This window comes from Fukomys damarensis, unplaced genomic scaffold (assembly GCF_012274545.1).
Source record: "Fukomys damarensis isolate Sample0158 unplaced genomic scaffold, DMR_v1.0_HiC HiC_scaffold_37, whole genome shotgun sequence".
Taxonomy (NCBI): domain Eukaryota; kingdom Metazoa; phylum Chordata; class Mammalia; order Rodentia; family Bathyergidae; genus Fukomys; species Fukomys damarensis.
The window spans coordinates 11,665,865-11,683,178 of NW_022900949.1; the positions used below are offsets into that span (position 1 = coordinate 11,665,865).

Consider the following 17,314-nt stretch of genomic DNA (forward strand, 5'->3'; position numbering starts at 1 on the left):
CAAAAAAAAAAAAAAAAAAAAAAAAAAAAAGAGAGAGAGAGAGAAAACAGCTATCTAAATATGAAACTCTCCTGTTCGAGCCAGTGGGGATTACTGTCAAAGTGTGCCACACTTTAAAACCAATAACCTGGCTTCCTACCCCAGGAGATAGCTTACAGCTCCTGTGTGAAAACTGTAGAACAAGTTTTCTCTAGCAGGCCTGGTCTTAAAGACCAGTGATTAGACAACCCTTATGGAGACTGGTTTTCCATAAAGAGTGGGACTTGGAGGACAGGTTGTGCAATTGTTGCCTAAATACATAAATAATGAGACTTGGGGGATAGATTATGCAATTGTTAGCAGGTAGTGGAGGCAAACTTGCTCAGCACGAAAAGCTGAAATCATTATCCTTACCTGAAATTTAAAATGGGGAGAGAACAGGTGAGAAAACATTTATATGATGTGCTTTCTTAGTTCTTCATGCTCATGTGGCAAATGGACAGAAAGAGGACACGTAACAGAAAAAAAAATTCAACTAAGAATAGGCCTGAGTGAACACGGGTGCACATATATCACTGTGGTATGACACTTTTAATTCTTTTGGGGAGACACCCAGCAGGGGAATAGCTGGGTCAAATGGGACCTGCAATCCTAGTTCTTTGAGGTATCTCCATACTGATTTCCACCACGGTTGCACCAGTCTACACTCCTACCATAGCGGGACAGTTTGCAATAGCTAAAACTTGGAAATAGCCCAGGTGCCCATCAACTGAAGACTGGATAAAGAAAATGTGTTCTTTTAAAAAATAAAATAGAGTACTCCTCAGCCACAAAGAATGACAAATTAGAGACATTTAAAGCTGAATGGATGTACATTGAGGTGATACCCTTAAGTGATATAAATAGGACACACATGTGTAAATACTGAATAGTTTCTCTAGTGTGAGAAACTGAAAGTGTAAATAAGCACTGAAAGGTATAACAGATAATGTGAAATAGGAAGAAAAGGGAAATGGAAGGGGTAGGGGAAAGGAAAGACGGGAATGGAACTAATATGAGAAATGAAAAATATTGGAAACAAAGTCTTTGTAAATAAGGAGAGGTGGAGGGGTTGAAGGGAGGGTGGGGAAATGGGGAAAAAATAAGAATCAAGAATTGTGGGGGACCAGCCCCCACGAGTCGAACAGTACCTGAAGGAGAGAGTGAGGATTGAAAAGGAAAGACACTCTAGGCAGAGTGGAGACAAAAGACTGTCTGCTTTAATTGAGGCAAACCTGGTTCTTTATACACACACTATTAGCACATTATCTTGTGTAGATACACAAGAAACATCTGCAGAAAGACATCACAAGAAAATGTTTAGACACCATAATATTTTACGATTCCTAAGGTCAAAAGGTATTCACATGCACTTTGGGCTGGAATGTGGCTTCATTAAGTTGATAGATTAGCTCCTTGTTAACCACTTCTAGTTTTCTGCATACTATTGTTAGGTGAGAGTTTCAGTTTCCCCACAAAGAATGATTACGTAAAGGTACAAATTTCCAATTATGAATGTCATTATATTGTATACCTAAAATGTACCAATAAAATTAATTTTAAAGAAAAGAAGAAAAATCAAAGATGAATGGTAACAGATGAATATTATGGAAGGTACATACAATGGAGTATTATTTGCCCACACAAGAATGAAATATATAGATAATACTCCAAAATATTATGTACCATGAAAGAGGCCAGACATAAAATGTCACATATTGGATGATTCCGTTTACAGGAAATATCTTGAGTGGATACATTGAAGGAGACAGATTGGTGGTTGTCAGAAGTTGTGAGCGAAAGAGGAATGAGGAAAAAATACTTAACAGGTATGGCTACTTTGGAGTCATGGAAATATTTTGAAACTAGATAAGAGGTGGTGATTGCATAACATAGCAAATGTATTGAATGTCATTAAATCATTCACTTAAAAATGATTAGCTTTATGTTATATGAATTCACTTATCAAAATTAAACCTGTTCCTTTTGAGACTTTACCAGATTGAGAAGTCAAGGAGACAGAGATCTATGATCAATACTGTCCTGAGCTGGAGGTCTTGCAGGCCATATTCAAGAAGAAACAACCTGGTGGGAAAAGCTCTTATTTTTCTGGCCCTTAAACTGTGCGTAAAATTTTTTTATGTTGCCTAATCCATTCCTGTTGTGGACTAATGTGAGCTTGTTCTCTTTTTCATGCTATCAAAAGATGGTGAAAAAAAAAGATGATGGTTCTTCAAAAACTGGAGCCCAAGATTCTCATGCTTTCTTTAAATCAGTCAGGATGAGACTTTCAGTCCCTGGCCGTCCAGGATCAATGCGCCCTCCTCAGCCTGAAATAGTTACATGAAGATGGACGGTTGGCCTTCTGCATCCCTTAAGATTAAGGAATCAAAGTCTCAGGGGAGCAAATGAGATAGCATAGAAGAAATTTAAAGCAGGCAGAAAGGAGACAATGAAAATCATAACTTAAAAATTAAAACTGTAGTCTCAGGACACAAGCCTAACCACATAAGCCTGAGCAATTCCCTTCCATCTGCAAATGGGTTCAGCTACTCCCTTTTTACTTACAAATAGTCCACTTTCACTTGTAAACAGATCACCTTTTCACCTGTAAAGTAGGTTTTCCCCTACAGACAGACGTTTATCTCACTGTGAGTGAGCCATCCTCCCCTATGCAGCAAACAGAACAAGACTACAGTGTATCAAATCCCACAGATTTCCATCTTCAAGACACTTGAGTGCGTACTAAAATTCTGCCTCATAAACCCTTCCTGTGCCTCTCGCCGACATGTCCTCAAAATTCTTTTTCCATGATGAGTCTGCAAAGCTCCAACTCTTCTACGTTTAGGGTGCGCTGAGTTCATCACTGTGGCTTTGGGAACCTCCTCAGCCCCATTCCCATGGCAAGTGGAGTACAGAAGGTTAAGACCCACTGAGGCGTTACACAGTGACAAAAGGAGGGAGGGAATGAAGGAAGAACGGAAAGGAGGGAAAAGGGGAGAGAGGGGAGAAGGAAGGAAGAAAGGAAGGGATGGAGGGAGGGAGGGAGGGGAAAAAGAAAAAGGAAAAAGAAAGAAGAGAAAGTGCGTTTTCACAAACAAAAAGAGTAAGGTACCAGGCTTGTGATGTTTAATAATAAAAGAGTAACTTAGTAACCACACCATTAGTGAAGAATCCCGAGATGCCTCAAAACAAGGCGAATGAATCAGGAGATTAGAATGAAGGTCAGCATGGTGGAAACACAGTACAACTGACAGAGGAGAAATATGATTCCTGACCTGCTAGAGGTCAGATGTTCAGAGCTCTTGGCTTTACAACATCCAGGAATGATGCTGTGAACCCAAGAACCCAAGAAGTCAGGAGAGTTTTATCGGGCATAAGGAGAGGGGAATAGCTCCTGGGTTTTCAGGAGGGGTCTCGCATGGGGCGACCACCAAGGGGCTTCGTCAGGGGTAATTTAAACAGCGAAGTCACAACCCGGGTCCGACAGGAATCAAATTGTTATCAATCTATAGGATTATAAGTATGGCCATTTAGCTAATGTGGAGGCAATAAGTAAAGGAGTCGCGTAGAAAGGGTACATGGGAAGAGCAACAGTATTTGGGGGGATGGATGGGTCCAGATGTTCTGGTCACCTGAGCGTAGACCGTTGCCTATCTGGACACAAGGTGGCACTGATGACAATATAACCTCAAGTTACTGTTTATCCCCGGGGAATGCATGTAGCCCTTGCCACTGCATCTTTATCTTGAGGCCTGGCCCTCTTCGGATGTGCCTTCAGCCACAGCTTTGGTGTCTTTTTTGTGTGTGTGCCGACTTCCTTGAGCGCTCAGTTCCGCTCTGACTGTATATTAATTTCTATCTAACTTAGTTGCCTACAATACAAGGAAGAGTTCCGTGGAGGGGGGAAGGAGGGGAACGGCAGAGACATAAAAACATGAAATGTGTTATATACATCGTGTACCTACTCCCCATGCTGAAAGCAAACATTAGGTACTTCGAACCTGTACTAACAAAAAATAATTTAAAGAGTTAAAGCCAAGAAAGAAAGGAAGGAAGGAAGAAAGAAAGAAAGAGTCCCTTGCTTGACTCAGAGCCTCACATTTGCCCTTGATCCTGGCCCCTCCTCAAAGCTACTTTGATCCTAGCATCACCATGAGGTCCCTGTGTTGAGTCACAGGAGTTAGGGCCTTGGACTCAGAGATCCCAACCTCCTCCTCCATTCGATCCCACACCAATCTAGATGCCCTCTGAGGCTCAGACACAGGGGACAGCGCAGTTTATTTCTGAGAGTCTGCAAAGGACTGGGATGGGTCAGCTGGGTCCCCGGCCAGGTCACCGAGCTCCCTGCACGCACAGCTCAGCTCAGCGGCTCCACGCGCAGCCATAGCCCGCCCTCTGCGCGCAGGATCAGCTCGGGCTTCCGGCGCGGCTCCGTGGCATCGGGCAGGACGCGGAAGCGCAGCAGAGTCAGCGCCAGCACCACCTTCATCTCCGCCATGGCGAAGGTCTGCCCGATGCAGTTCCTGCGGGCGGGGCGGGGACCGTGACTGCGCCCCGGACCATCCAGGCCCGTCCTGCCCGAACCTGTCCCGGACCCCACCGTGTCAGCTCCAGGGACTGCGAGGGGCGCTAACCGCGCCCGCGCCCAACCTGGGCGTGTGTGTCCCGAACCAGGCTGAGACTCCGGCGCCTGAATCACACCGGTAGGCAGGGAGCAGGTTCTGAGCCCACCGAGGACCCCTCTTGCACCAAACCATCCACTGTTCTTCACAACTTTGTACGTAGCCTGAGCTGGGGCGATGAGAAGCCAACCTGGATGTCCCCTCTGTCCCGCCCAGTCCCCGCCCCGGTCAGCCCTTGCCCAGCCCACGCCCACTGCCCTCACCTGGGCCCCGCGGAGAAGGGAATGAAAGCCAGAGGCGACCTGTCCTTGCTGTTCTCTGGGTCAAAGCGGAAGGGGTCGTAGACCTGGAGAAGAGAGGGAGCCACGGTTGCTGGGTGGGGTCGCCCAGAACAGCCAAGGAGAGACAGGTGCGCTAGGGGCAGGTGACGTCTGATTTCCCGGGTCAACAACACCGTGTGCCCTGCTCTAGGACCCCTGCAGTACACCGGGATGGGGAGGCAGCACCTCGGGGTCCGGCCACACAGCTGGGTTGTGATGCAGCCCGAAAATACTGATGAGGCAGGTAACACCTGTGGAGAGGAGCGAGCGATCAGGGCAAGGACCCACGGCCTGATGGACCCTGATTCCTGCCCGGGAGCCTCCTGCCCCTGACAATGTGGGCACCTTTGGGGATGACCCGGCCATCGGGGAGCACAACGTCCTGTGTGCAGCAGCGGGAGATGTCGGTGACCGGGGGGTGCAGACGCAGGCTCTCCTTGATGCACATGGTCAGGAAGGGCAGCTGGGCCAGGTCCTCCCTAAGGAAACCACGACCCACAGCTATCCAGGGAAAACACAGGCCACGGCCCTTGTTCCCCTGGTGAATTTTTTCTCCCTACAATGATATTAAGCCTAAATGGATCAAATATGTGAGAATTAGAGAAGCGAACGCATCAGAAAATTATCCTGAGACTGTCCTGAAGTAAGACCATTCCCCTGCCCAGCCCACCCTCCCTAGCCAGGAACTCTTGAAAGGCAGACTCCTGAGCTGAATCCTTCCAAAGTCTGCGTACTACAGAATGGCAGGCAGAGAAAGTGCTTACAGAATGACGCTGGAGAGATGAATGACACAGGTGTTTGGGACAACAGGTAAATGACTGCTACCCACAGTGGTCTGTTACAAATCACTTGTACCAGGTCGGCCTCAAAACTCCGCTCTTACCCTCACCAAGCAATTAAAATCATAATCCCTCTGCCAGAGAGCAGAGCCATGAGAGGCGCTCAGGAACAGGCCATGGGGACCTGACTCACCATTCAATCTCTTCAGGCCCACGGCCCCTCAGGAGCTCTCGCACCTCCTGCCGGCAGCGCTCCTGGTATTCTGGGTGCCTGGCCAGGTTGTACAGCGCCCAGGAGAGACCACTGGCCGTGGTTTCATAACCTGAGCAACATCAGGGCAGCTTTGGGTCTCTGGGCTGTTTCAGTACCAGAGTGGAAAGTGCCCATCCCTTGAAGACCGCCCCCCCACACACACAGAGGGAGGAAGGAGGCATGAGGAAGTGGGTAGAATGGAGAGATCCAAGGAGTTCCCGCTGTGCCCCTGTGAAAGAGAGAGACCCATGTGCAGTCTACAGGTCAACACTGGAACCCTCACCCTTAAACATAAAAGTGGCAGCCTCTCCTCGTAAGTCTTCAAGTGGCAATGCCTTTCCATCTTCATCCTGGAGAAAACACAAGAACCCGTGAATCACATCAGCTTTCAGGGCTTTGAGAAACCTATCTAGAAATTCAGGTCCTCTCACACCACTAGGTTTCCTTTGGCAACGATTATGCTTTAATCTAAAATAGTTGCCGACAATTCTCGTGTGTTTAGAGTGGAGCTTTTGGAAGGTGCTTGATCACGAGGGCTGAAAACTTTATCAGAGGATTCATCCACTGTTTACATTCAAAATCTAATGGTTTTACTGGGTGGTTATGGAAATGGAAGGTCAGAGCTACTTCAAGAGGGTGAGTAATGGGAGTGTGAACTTGAGGGCTGTATCTGGTCACCAGCCTCTTCATCTCTGACTTTTATCTTTACTCCCTAGCTACCAAGAGTTGAGCAGTTTTCTGGCTGACCATGCAGAAAAACTGTGACCTAAAATAAAGCATTCCTCCTAGTAGCTGTTTTTCTAGCTGTTTTTTTTTTGTTTTGTTTTGGTTTGGTTTTTTGTCTTTTGTCCCAGCACTCCGGGAGAATAAGGCAGGACTGAGTTTCAGCTCACTTGGCAACTTAGTGAGATTCTATTGTAAAATAAAAGATGTAAAGTAAACCATGAATGCAACTCGGTGTGAAGGCCCTGGCCTCAATCTTCAATACCACAAAAAGTTGTTTTCCTCAGCTGTTTGTTCACAGCAATGAAAACCTGGCTATCCAGTCTCCATCGCCAGAGTCCCTGTCCCACAGACGCTCATTCTCTCTGGCTTCCTAGACCCCTCTTTGGTCTTTGGTTGGAAAATCGAGGATCTACTAATATTTTTTTCACGTTTCCATAAAAATTGCTTTCTGGGCTGGGAATTTAGCTCAGTGGTGCTGCACCTGTCTCTCAAGCACAAGGTCCTGAGTTCAATCCTTGGTACCAGGGGGAAAAAAAAAGTAAAATAAAAGTTCCCTTCCCTCTCCCTCTCCCTCTCCCTCGGAGAAGGAGATATGACAGCTGTCCTGGGTAAGCTCCGAGACTCGTGATGTACAGCCCTTTTTCATGGGCTGTAAACCCTGCTGCACACACAGGTAGAAGCCCTCCATCACCCAGGAAAGGTAGAGTCAGAAAGGGGGACCATTGAGGGAGTCCTGCCCTGGCTGCTGTTGTCACTGTAACAAATGAGCTGCCTGAGCAAAGAGTTTGGTGCATCTGTCAACAGAGATGGAAATACAGATGCTGCGTATGCGATACATATAACTGTGCCACACTAATTTATTAACTTGTCAACAGAGGAGACCTCCAGGCCCTTCATCCAGTTTTGGATGTAGCAGTCCCCCAAGTCCCTGCATTCCAGAGTCATGTCTAAAATCTTTCTATGTCTATCTTTTTCCCACTTCCTCAGGAATTTCCACAGGTCCCCAAGGCTCAAGAATCCAGCCTCAGTTATTTGGCCTAACATTTAACATCGTGACCCATTCTACCTCCTAAGAAGCCCACCTCACACAGCAGAAGCACATCCATGAAGTTCAAAGTCTTGGTCCTGAGACTGACTATTGTACGACAGCGATCCAACATGACAGCATCTGTGAAACTCTTTAACACTTCGCAGATCTTCTGGAAGCGCTGCCCGTCACGGGTGAGATGGTACAGGGAATCCCTGTGCAGGTGAGGCTGATCGATCCTTTTCGTCACAAGGGCACTGAGCTCTGAGATGGTGAGAATATATTTCTTCCAATTCCTGTAAGAGAGAGACATAAAGGAAGTGCAAAACTTCATATACCTGCAATCTGAGGAAGTCTTCTCACCGTTAGCTTGAAGCTAAGTCACATCAAGAAACCGAGAATCCAGAAGCAGATGGCCTCACAGATCCATGGTGGAGATGAGCCGTGATGTCATTGTCCACAATTTCTTCCTTGCTGGCACCTCATCTCTGTGGGCTGCCTCTATCCACTAGGTACCCATAACACCTTCTTTCTCTCCTTTTGCTCCTGCCCGGTATCCACTCTTGTTCCTTCTTCCGAAAACTCCCCACAAATCTCACACCTCATTCTCTTCTAACTGATCCATGGGCCGGCAACTCCGTAGACTCCTTGGATTCTGTGTCTCCAGCATTACGTTTTAGAACGTGTTAGAACTTGTGTCCAAGGATTGACCCCCAACCTGGGATGCTATTGGAATGTGGTAGGGCCTCTAGAATGTGGGGCAAAATGGGGGAAAGTCAGACAATCGGGGTGTGTCTCTTGGGGGCTATTGGGAACCCACCACTTCATGTTTTTCTCTCTTCCCAACTCCCATGAGGTAAACAGCCTCCTGGAGCACACAATCTTACTATGATGTACTGCTTTAAAACTGTTCCAAAGCAACAGAGTGAATGGACCATTGACTGAAGCTACTAAAACTGTAAGCCAAACTAAGCCTTTCATCCACTTACGGGGGCCATTTCATACATTTTGTCATGATAACACAATCCAGACTAACACAACCTCTAAACACTTCCATGGTTTCTAAGAGATTCACATCCCCATATCAAATAGGCTTTTCAACATCCTAAACTCTAACCACCACCTACCTCTCCAATATCACCTCCAGCGTGCCTCCTGCACCGTGTACCTCTTTGCACATACTTTGCTCATTTGAGCCACTTTTTTGTTACTCAAATGACAAATAAAAAGGTCACACTCCCACTCTCTCTCTTTCTCTCTCTCTACTTCCTTATCATTCAATGCCCAGGTCAGCTCCACCTCCTCCAGGGAGGTTCTTCTGGTCCCTGTGGTCAGTGTCCCTCCCCACCTTCTCTCTCATATCTGTAGCACAGATTCCCAGCCCAGGGAAAGGACTCACTCCTGACAGTTGCTCTCAAAGCTGAACACACATTTCTGCAGAGTGTCCAAGGTCAACAGGCTGATGTGCTCAAACATGTCCAGACAGGCGCTGCCCTCTGAGGCCAGGCACTGCCACTTGGCCTGGCCAGAAACAAAAAGATCAGAATTCCCTGAGTGTTAGTTCCTTAGAGCCCCTACCCAACCCTCACCATCAGGATGGACTCAAAGCGTACTGCTGGTCTCTGTCCCAGTTCTCTGCACCCCCCAGAAGGACCAGGCTTGTGTCCGAACAGAAACTCACTATTAGCCAGAGATGACTCAAGGCTGAAATTCATGAGCCCTGAGTTTAGGTCTCAGCTGTGCCTCCCACACTGTGCGTCCTTGTCAACTCCTTGCCTTCCCTTCATCCCATCTGTCAAATTTTCAGCTACTGTTAAGCTCACCTGCTTTGGTGTTCAATAAATCAGGACAGAATTGTCTGCTCCACCAGTCTTAGCTCACGAACTACCTGGAAAAATTTCACAAGTCTGTCTAACCCTCTATTTCTCCATCTCTAATGGGGGAAAAATAATGTCTACCTTACATGGTATGAGAGTTACATTCAGCAGGATAGACTACGGAAATGTTCCATGGCATCATTCCTTCAATGTCCATGCTTAACGAATAGTAACTTCCCATATCATTAGCGTTGTAAGCTGATTTGTATACATCCCTACGTTAGGACAGATACTTCCTTGTGGGCCTTGATCATCCTGTCCGGATATGCCAAAAATTCACTCTCTTGATGTTCTCAACCTGGGTAATTTCTCAGTTATATTTGGAGAGAGCATTCAAGGGATGATGGAATTACTTCCCACGGACACTTTTCAGCAAGCTTGCTCCACTTGATATAAAAGCAGATTACTTAAAGCAGGATTCATCCACTGTAATGTGATATAACCAAGAGCAGGCATCAGAAGGTGCCCGGATTTGTTGTTTTTATATGATTTGAGTGGCTCAGAGAAATGATGAAAGCCGATGTGCATGCCCCTCACTGTGCTGTGAATAAACAACTTTGTCCCTAACCCAGTAATTTTGGGTCTTCCCACAGAATCCAGGAAACAGTAATAAGCCAGCTTAGCACCTCTCAAGTAAGGAGAAAGTCCTAAGTGTTTCACTGAACCTTCACCTCCAGTTCTTTCCTTCTTCCTGTATCTACATTCTGTGCAGTGTGATTTTTCAGCAACTACATTAAGAGTTGGAGCCTATCCCTCCTCTCCCTATTCTTGCACTGGACTCCTGACTTTGGCCACAACCATGTGCTGTAAGTGATGAGGTCATAACATTGATAAATTTCATCCTTTTATGGCTGGGCGTGGCGGTGCACGCCTGTAATCCCAGAACACTGGAGGTTGAGGCAGGAGGATCGCTGTGAGTTCGAGACCAGCCTGGGCTACATAATGAGTTCCAGGTCAGTCTCAAGTACATAGGGAGACCGTGTCTCAAAAAAATCCAAAAAAAAAAAAATTAATCCTTTTACTCCATGTTGTTGCCATGTGAACAATCACATGATGTCGTCTGAAGGGAGAGAACACAGACAACTTCATGCTACCCAATATCCCATTCCATTTCTTCTGGAAGTTGTCCCAGCTGGGACCATTCTCAATCAGCCTAATGTCTGCCAAATCCCAAACGTGGGAGAGAACTGAGTCCAGATCAGCAAAGCTGCCTAGCTGACTCAGTAGATGATATACTATGAGTGATGCCTTCCTTCCTTGATGAAGAAAATCAGCCAACTGACCTACACATTTATTAGCAATTATAGACCCTCACTGCTTTAAACCAATAAGTTTGGAAGTGGCCTGTTACCCAGCAGTAGCTTCCACATGATCCTTCCTGTGTTCAGCCCATATGTCTTCTGAGAGAGACAGGGAAACTAAGGCTTCTGAGCCCTACCACGTGCCAAGGACATGAGTCCACTGCATGCTCTAGACCACTATTTTTTTTTTTTTTTTTTTTTTTTGGTACCAGGGACCGAACTCAGGACCTTGCACTTTTGAGGCAGGCAGTGGAATCATTGTGCTAAATCCCTGGCCCTACACCACAATTTAAGTAGAGATCTTTATCTCCATTTTGCAGAAAAGGAAACCAAGGATGAGATAGAAAGAGCAATGTCCTCAAAGCAACACATCAGAGCCAGGATGGTTGGCTTGATCTGTCTTTGGCCCCTTCACCATTCTGGCTCCATTTGGGATCCTGGGCTCAAAGACTCACAAGCATGACATTTGTGCAGGCACGGAAAATCTTCACGTAGGGCTTCAGGACATGGAAATGGAAGGAGGGTGTCAGTAGGCGACGGCGGTGGCTCCACTTGTGACCAGCAATCAGCAAGAGTCCATCCCCTGGTAAGACAGCCATGGACAGTGAGCAAAGGGCAGCACCTTCCTCTGAACCCCCAGGTTGTCCCCAAGCCCCTTCACCCAGGTACTCACCCAGCCAGGGTTTCAGGAAGTTGTAGGCAAAGATGTCCTTGTCTGCAACTTCAGCTGACATAAAGAGAACATCAGGGCAATGTAGAGGGGGTAGGAATAGACTTTGGGATTAGGTGGAGGGTCACAGCCAAAGGCCTGCATGTTTGCCCTCCAAGCCAAGCATTTCAGGGTGGGAGCCAGGGACAGAGGGTGGGGGAAGAGGTAAAAGACCAATCACATCACATAGCAGTTTAGAGCAAGGCGGACACAGCCTAGTGTAGGATAGAATGTTCAGTACATCTTGATGTAGCTCCTACATGGTCCAATGTGTTCTGCCACACCTGCACATAGCCCAGTTCTACAGAGATCTCCATATAGACCAAGGATGTGCTGTCCACCATGGCTCTCTGAATTTTGATAGTGATGTGGGAAATATGACATGGACCTGCATGTGTTCATATGTTCTAATATAGCCATAGCATACATGACCGACATACATGACACAATGTGTTCTTACAAGTGTCAGAGGTGGTCTGACAAGAGCTCAGTGGGGTCCACATACAGATTTCTGTTGTTGTTTTTTTGTTTTGTTTTGTTTTGGGGGGGTTGTTTTTGTTTTTGGTACCTGGGATCGAATTCGGGATCTTGTGCTTACAAGGCAGTTGGTGGAACCACTGAGCTAAATCCCCGCACATGCAGTATTCAGATATTGTCCCATTATTGTCCCAGATGTGGCCCTGATATGATCCAAGTGGGTTCCAAACAAGATCTAGATACATCTTAAGGCCTGGCTTACACAAGACTAAAATAAAATCTTGGTCACTTGTAAGAGGGGCCCTGGGATCCAACCTCAGACCCTTCAAACACAGCCCAGAGATGAAGAGCAAGAGACAGAGGCAATGTGAAAGAGGAGGTCAGATGGCAGCAAGACAAACTGGACCTGCCCCAAATGTCCTCGGCCTCAGCTGAGTCCCAGACATGACCCAGCAGGGGCCATCAGGTGTTAGTGATGCCCGATGTGTCCCCTGCTCCTCTTTATACCTTCTTATTCACCGATCAGACCTCCTTGGGAAACTCCACCACCAGGCCGCCTCCAGCCAACCCCAGCAAGCTTGTGCAGATCACTGACCTATCAGAGAGCCCTGTGACAGGGAAGACTCTCTGGCTCATTCCTGACCACACGGGTCTCTGTCCAGATCAACTTCTTCAACACTGGGGTGTCCTCTAGCACACGGCCCTGGACTGAGCCTTCCTGCGGTCTTTAGGGTGCCCAGAACTCCAGGTTCACAATGGGTACGGGTGACGGCAATGAAGGAAGGAGGGAGTGGGGCTGGAGAACACATGAAAGAAAGAAGGAAAAGCTGAGAGAAGACAGAAGCTGGAGTTGGGGTAGTTCAGGGCTCGCATAAAGGCATGGAGTGTGGAAATGGAGGGGCTGGGGTGAACCACGGCGCTCACCACCCCAAGATCCACATGGGTACCTGAGGCACTGAGGACACACTGGATGTTGTCAGGGTGGCACAAAGTGACGATGGGCAACATGGGGCCCTTCCACATCAGAAAGCCCTGGGGGTAAGTGGCAACCAGCTGAGCTGCATCCTTCAAACCCTGCTCCGTGGGAGGCACCTGCATGCAAGACATTGGCAGTCAGCTTCTGAGATTTCAGGTGTCAACTTGGATGGGGACCATCTGGAGAACTGGTGAGCTGGTGAGACACGGCTCCTGGGCTACCTGTGATGGTGTTTCCGGAATGCATTAATGTTTGCACCCGCAGAACAGAGGAAGGATCCACCCTTCCCCACAAGTGTGGAGGACAGCATCAAATCCACTGAGGGCCCCACTAAAACAAAAATCCAGCAGAAAGGCAAGTGCACTCCCTCCATTGGGGCTGGAATATCCATTTTTCTCTACTCTCAGACCTCAGAGCTCCGGGCCCTCAAACTTCCAAACTCTGGGACGTACGTCGTCCCCACACGCTCCTGCTTCTCAGGCCTAGCAGCTCAGACTAAACGAACGACATGATCAGCTTCCTTGGTTTTCCAGCTTGCAGGTGTCATGTTGCAGGGCTTCTCAGCCTCCACGAGCTAAACACCATAATGCATTCTACCCCCTCATTTCTCCCAGGTTTGTAGATATGTGTGTATCTGTCTATGTGTGCGTGTGTGTGTGTATTTTACTGTATATGCAGTCATGTGGTACTTAATGATGTTTTTGTCCATATGAAGGCAGTCTCACAAGATTTCAGTGGAGCTGAGAAATTCCATACTATCTAGCATTTTTGGTGCACGTTATACTTGGTCTTAGCCACAAGGCTAAGAAGGGATTTTTGGAGTACATTTTATAAGTTTAGATACTTTGATATACACAAATATTGTGTTACCTTACCTATAATATTCAGCATAGTAGAGCACTATACAGCTTTATACAAGGAGCAATAGGTTGTATCACTTAGCCTGGGTGTGTAATAGGCTATACCATCTAGGTGTGTATAAGACACACTCCATGATGTCAGCACAAGGAGAAAAACCACCCCACAATGGGTTCTCAGATGGTATCAACATCGTTAAGTGATGCCTGACGATGTGTATGTCCTTTGGTATTGTTTCACTGTAGAACCCTGACTAATAGCTAATCCCAGGAGCCATAGTAATTTCCCCTTTCACCTTGTGGAGATGATGAAACATCTATAGTGAACATATATCCATATTTTCTAAGGATGGAAGGGCTGTCTGCCTCCTTTTGGGCCTTTGCTCTCAGGGCTATCTCCAACTTCCAGTGGTACATCCCGGGGGATGTGAAGAGGTAAAACTGTCTGCTCATACTGATATCCATCTTGAGTTGAGAAGAATTTTCTCCTGCCACAAGCATCTCTTGGCCAAAGTGCAGACAGAGCAGGGTGAAATCAGGAGAGAGATTACAGGCAGCGGTGTGCCCTCAGGACTTGTTCTAAGGTTTATCCCACATCTTTTCATGTCCTGACTGGTCCACATCACAGCCAGGTCCTCCCAAGGAGAAGCTTCCTCATACCTTGGATCTCCCAGGCCCCAGGAGAACAGAGGTGATCTCCAACTAACTCTCCATTAGGGTGGCAGCTCTCACCCAGGAGAGCTCACCAGCTGCCCACCAGACTCTTAAAACAGAGCATCCTAGTTTCCAGATCTCACTGAATCGATGTAGAGGCACATCAACTGTCCCTTTATTAGTGAAGAAAGCGAAATCATTGTCACTCCAAAGGGTAACAGGTCCATGTCAAAGGTCAAAATGTGCCCTTAGGGTTGAGGTCAAGGAAGGCTTCTAAAAGGCTGGAGCAGTTGGCTTTTATTCAGGTTGGGGATTGAGGTTTGGGGAGAAGAGCAAGGCAAGAGGGTGAATCACCTATGCCCATCTTCTGGGGGCCTGGCTGTGTATCTGTGCAGTGTGGAAAGATCGCATTTCATTCCTGTGAACAACCCGAAACCCAGAGATGGGTTGACAGAAAGACATGGTCCAGTCGGGGAGTAGACCGGGGGCATCAATCTGAGCAGTGGAGAATGTGGGAAAACAAGCGCTCCTCACGCTATTGGCCCCAACATGGGAACCACTCACAGGTACACCAAAGCAGGGAAGCCAGACTTGAAATGAATCCAAGAAATAGAAGGACAGGAATGTAAAACAGGCTTGAGATGGCACAGTTGTGAATGAGGGTAGCAAATTGGACTGAACAGGCCACCTCCTTTGCCTCTCTGTTGTCCTAGACCCCAGCCCTCCGATCAACACACAGCTTCCTGGTTCGATTCCTGACCCTTCAGGAATCCATACGTTCCAACGGCCCACACCACTGCCACACTCACCATGCCCAAGTGACCGGAGAGCCAGTTCCATTTCGGGGGCTGAGGGAAGCAGCGGAGGTGACTGTAGTATTCATAGAAGGAGTAGATCCATTTCAGAATTTGGATCAAGAACCAGGTGACCCCACCTAGCAGCAGGAACAGCAAAGGGAAGGCTTCCTCCCAACTCAGTCCCAGCCAGGACAGCCTCAGCTGTGTCATCCTGCAAGGCAGAGAAGATTAAGTAGCAATTTCTGGGACCCAGGAAGGGGACAGGGACCTCCGACACTGCAGAGGGGCAGTCTGTGAGAGTTGCAATAAAGGCATTAAGGAAAAAGGAGAATGAGGGCAATTCAGGAGAAGAAGCAAGGAAAAGAAAGAGGAGAAGCATGAAGAGAAAGATGTGGAAGAAGAAAAAAAAGGAAGAGAATGATCAGACTCCTGATACCTTTGAATCACAGAGGTGGCCAGGAACTGTCACCCATAAGTACCAACTCCTGGACTCCATACTTCATGGAGCTTCCCAGCCTTGGCAATGACCCTCCCCTTCCCCCGACAGGACATTCCAGCCCCAATACACCCAGCCTGTTACCTTCGGTCAGGAGCAGCTTTTCCCTTAACTATGTCCTTCTCTGGGACTTCTTTTCCCATCTCCTGCCCTGGAGGAAGCTACAGGAAGCCAGACTAGACAGAGCCAGCCTATCACCGCAGGCCCAGTTGCCTCCTTCCTGTCTGGACAAGTGGACAAGTCATGAGGGTGGGGCTATGCAGGTAAAGAGAGGAACCACCCCATGGTCACACAGCACAGACATTGAGGCCTCAGGACTTGGCACCTTCCACATGGACTGGAAGCAAGTTTGGAGGAGACAAAAGTGACGGTGAACCCCCAATTATACAGCCACCCCTGCCCTTCCAAGACCAGGATGCAGGAGATAAAAGCATGAAGTGGAGAATTCATTTGCTAGGAGATCAGGACCAACCTAAGGCTTATCCCAGGACATCCCACCAGGTCCTCTCCTCATTTGGGCTGGAAGGGTTGTATGCACTGTTTCTCAGTGCAGAATTCAGAGGCTCAAGGATGGAAGCCATTGGCCCACGACCTCCATTGGCCCACTACCTCCAAGCCCTGCCTCCAATAAACTCAGAGCCTAAGGTTGAGATGTTGTGGGAGGAACTGGCAAGTGACACACAGAGAAACAGTGTGAGGACCAAGTTTTCAGGTCATGGTGGGCTCCCTTTGCACCCCCTCTATGTACCCCTTGCCCAGAACAAAGCTGCAAAAGTTCCCCTCTGTAAAATTCCATTCTGTGTGACAGTCTCCCTGTGTTTCTGTTCCTCTTTTTATGATCTAAGGTTGAGATGTTGTGGGAGGAACTGGCAAGTGACACACAGAGAAACAGTGTGAGGACCAAGTTTTCAGGTCATGGTGGGCTCCCTTTGCACCCCCTCTATGTACCCCTTGCCCAGAACAAAGCTGCAAAAGTTCCCCTCTGTAAAATTCCATTCTGTGTGACAGTCTCCCTGTGTTTCTGTTCCTCTTTTTATGATCTAAAGATATGAAGTCTTCCTGCTTAAGATAATCAATGTTTTTTTAAAAGGAGGATTGATGAAACATAGGTATCAGTCACAGCTTATATCGGTAGCCACTGCTAATATAGGCATTAGTTATAGAATTTGTTTCATCAGATGCTCTTTAAAAAAAGAAATTGATTCTGTGAACATAGGCATTAGGTAATTTTCCAGTAAGTGCCCTCCCAGTACCCCTCAAATATCCAATCATAAGTGATAGCTAAAAAATAGAACCTATAAAAGGAAAAGTTTCCCTAACCCTGTATAAGCCCGCTTCAAAGATGGATCTAGGCTCTCGGTTTGAAGCTGCTGTGACGGTGACACCCAAGGGTCCAGGCTCGAGCTTGCAGTAAACTCCTCT

At 47.4% G+C, this 17,314-nt stretch overlaps 2 protein-coding genes across 3 annotated transcripts in view; one reads left to right on the forward strand and one right to left on the reverse strand.

The window, feature by feature from the left end:
• Window positions 1-2,790, forward strand: part of LOC104869642 — a 5,384-nt gene extending 2,594 nt beyond the window's left edge. Inside the window, exons 4-6 of the mRNA XM_033759637.1 lie at window positions 1,757-1,847; window positions 2,010-2,106; window positions 2,225-2,790. Of these exons, the coding sequence (XP_033615528.1) occupies window positions 1,757-1,847; window positions 2,010-2,106; window positions 2,225-2,365 (329 nt within the window). The 3' untranslated portion in view covers window positions 2,366-2,790. The remainder of the gene's footprint in view (window positions 1-1,756; window positions 1,848-2,009; window positions 2,107-2,224) is intronic.
• A 1,561-nt stretch (window positions 2,791-4,351) lies between these two features.
• LOC104869643 (leukotriene-B4 omega-hydroxylase 3) lies at window positions 4,352-15,606 on the reverse strand. Of its 2 annotated transcripts, XM_033759772.1 has the most exons (13): window positions 15,409-15,606; window positions 13,060-13,204; window positions 11,600-11,653; window positions 11,382-11,509; window positions 9,148-9,269; window positions 7,804-8,044; window positions 6,279-6,345; window positions 5,936-6,065; window positions 5,645-5,649; window positions 5,309-5,458; window positions 5,150-5,214; window positions 4,907-4,989; window positions 4,352-4,544 (listed from the first exon to the last, which is right to left on the reverse strand). In XM_033759772.1, exons 1-13 carry the CDS (start codon window positions 15,604-15,606, stop codon window positions 4,379-4,381), a joined length of 1,554 nt encoding a protein of 517 aa, XP_033615663.1. In that variant the 3' UTR covers window positions 4,352-4,378. The 2 variants fall into 2 exon arrangements, with proteins under 2 accessions (XP_033615663.1, XP_010633295.1); XM_010634993.2 differs by lacking the exon at window positions 5,645-5,649 and having other exon boundaries at window positions 5,309-5,442.
• Between the last annotated feature and the right edge of the window lie 1,708 nt (window positions 15,607-17,314).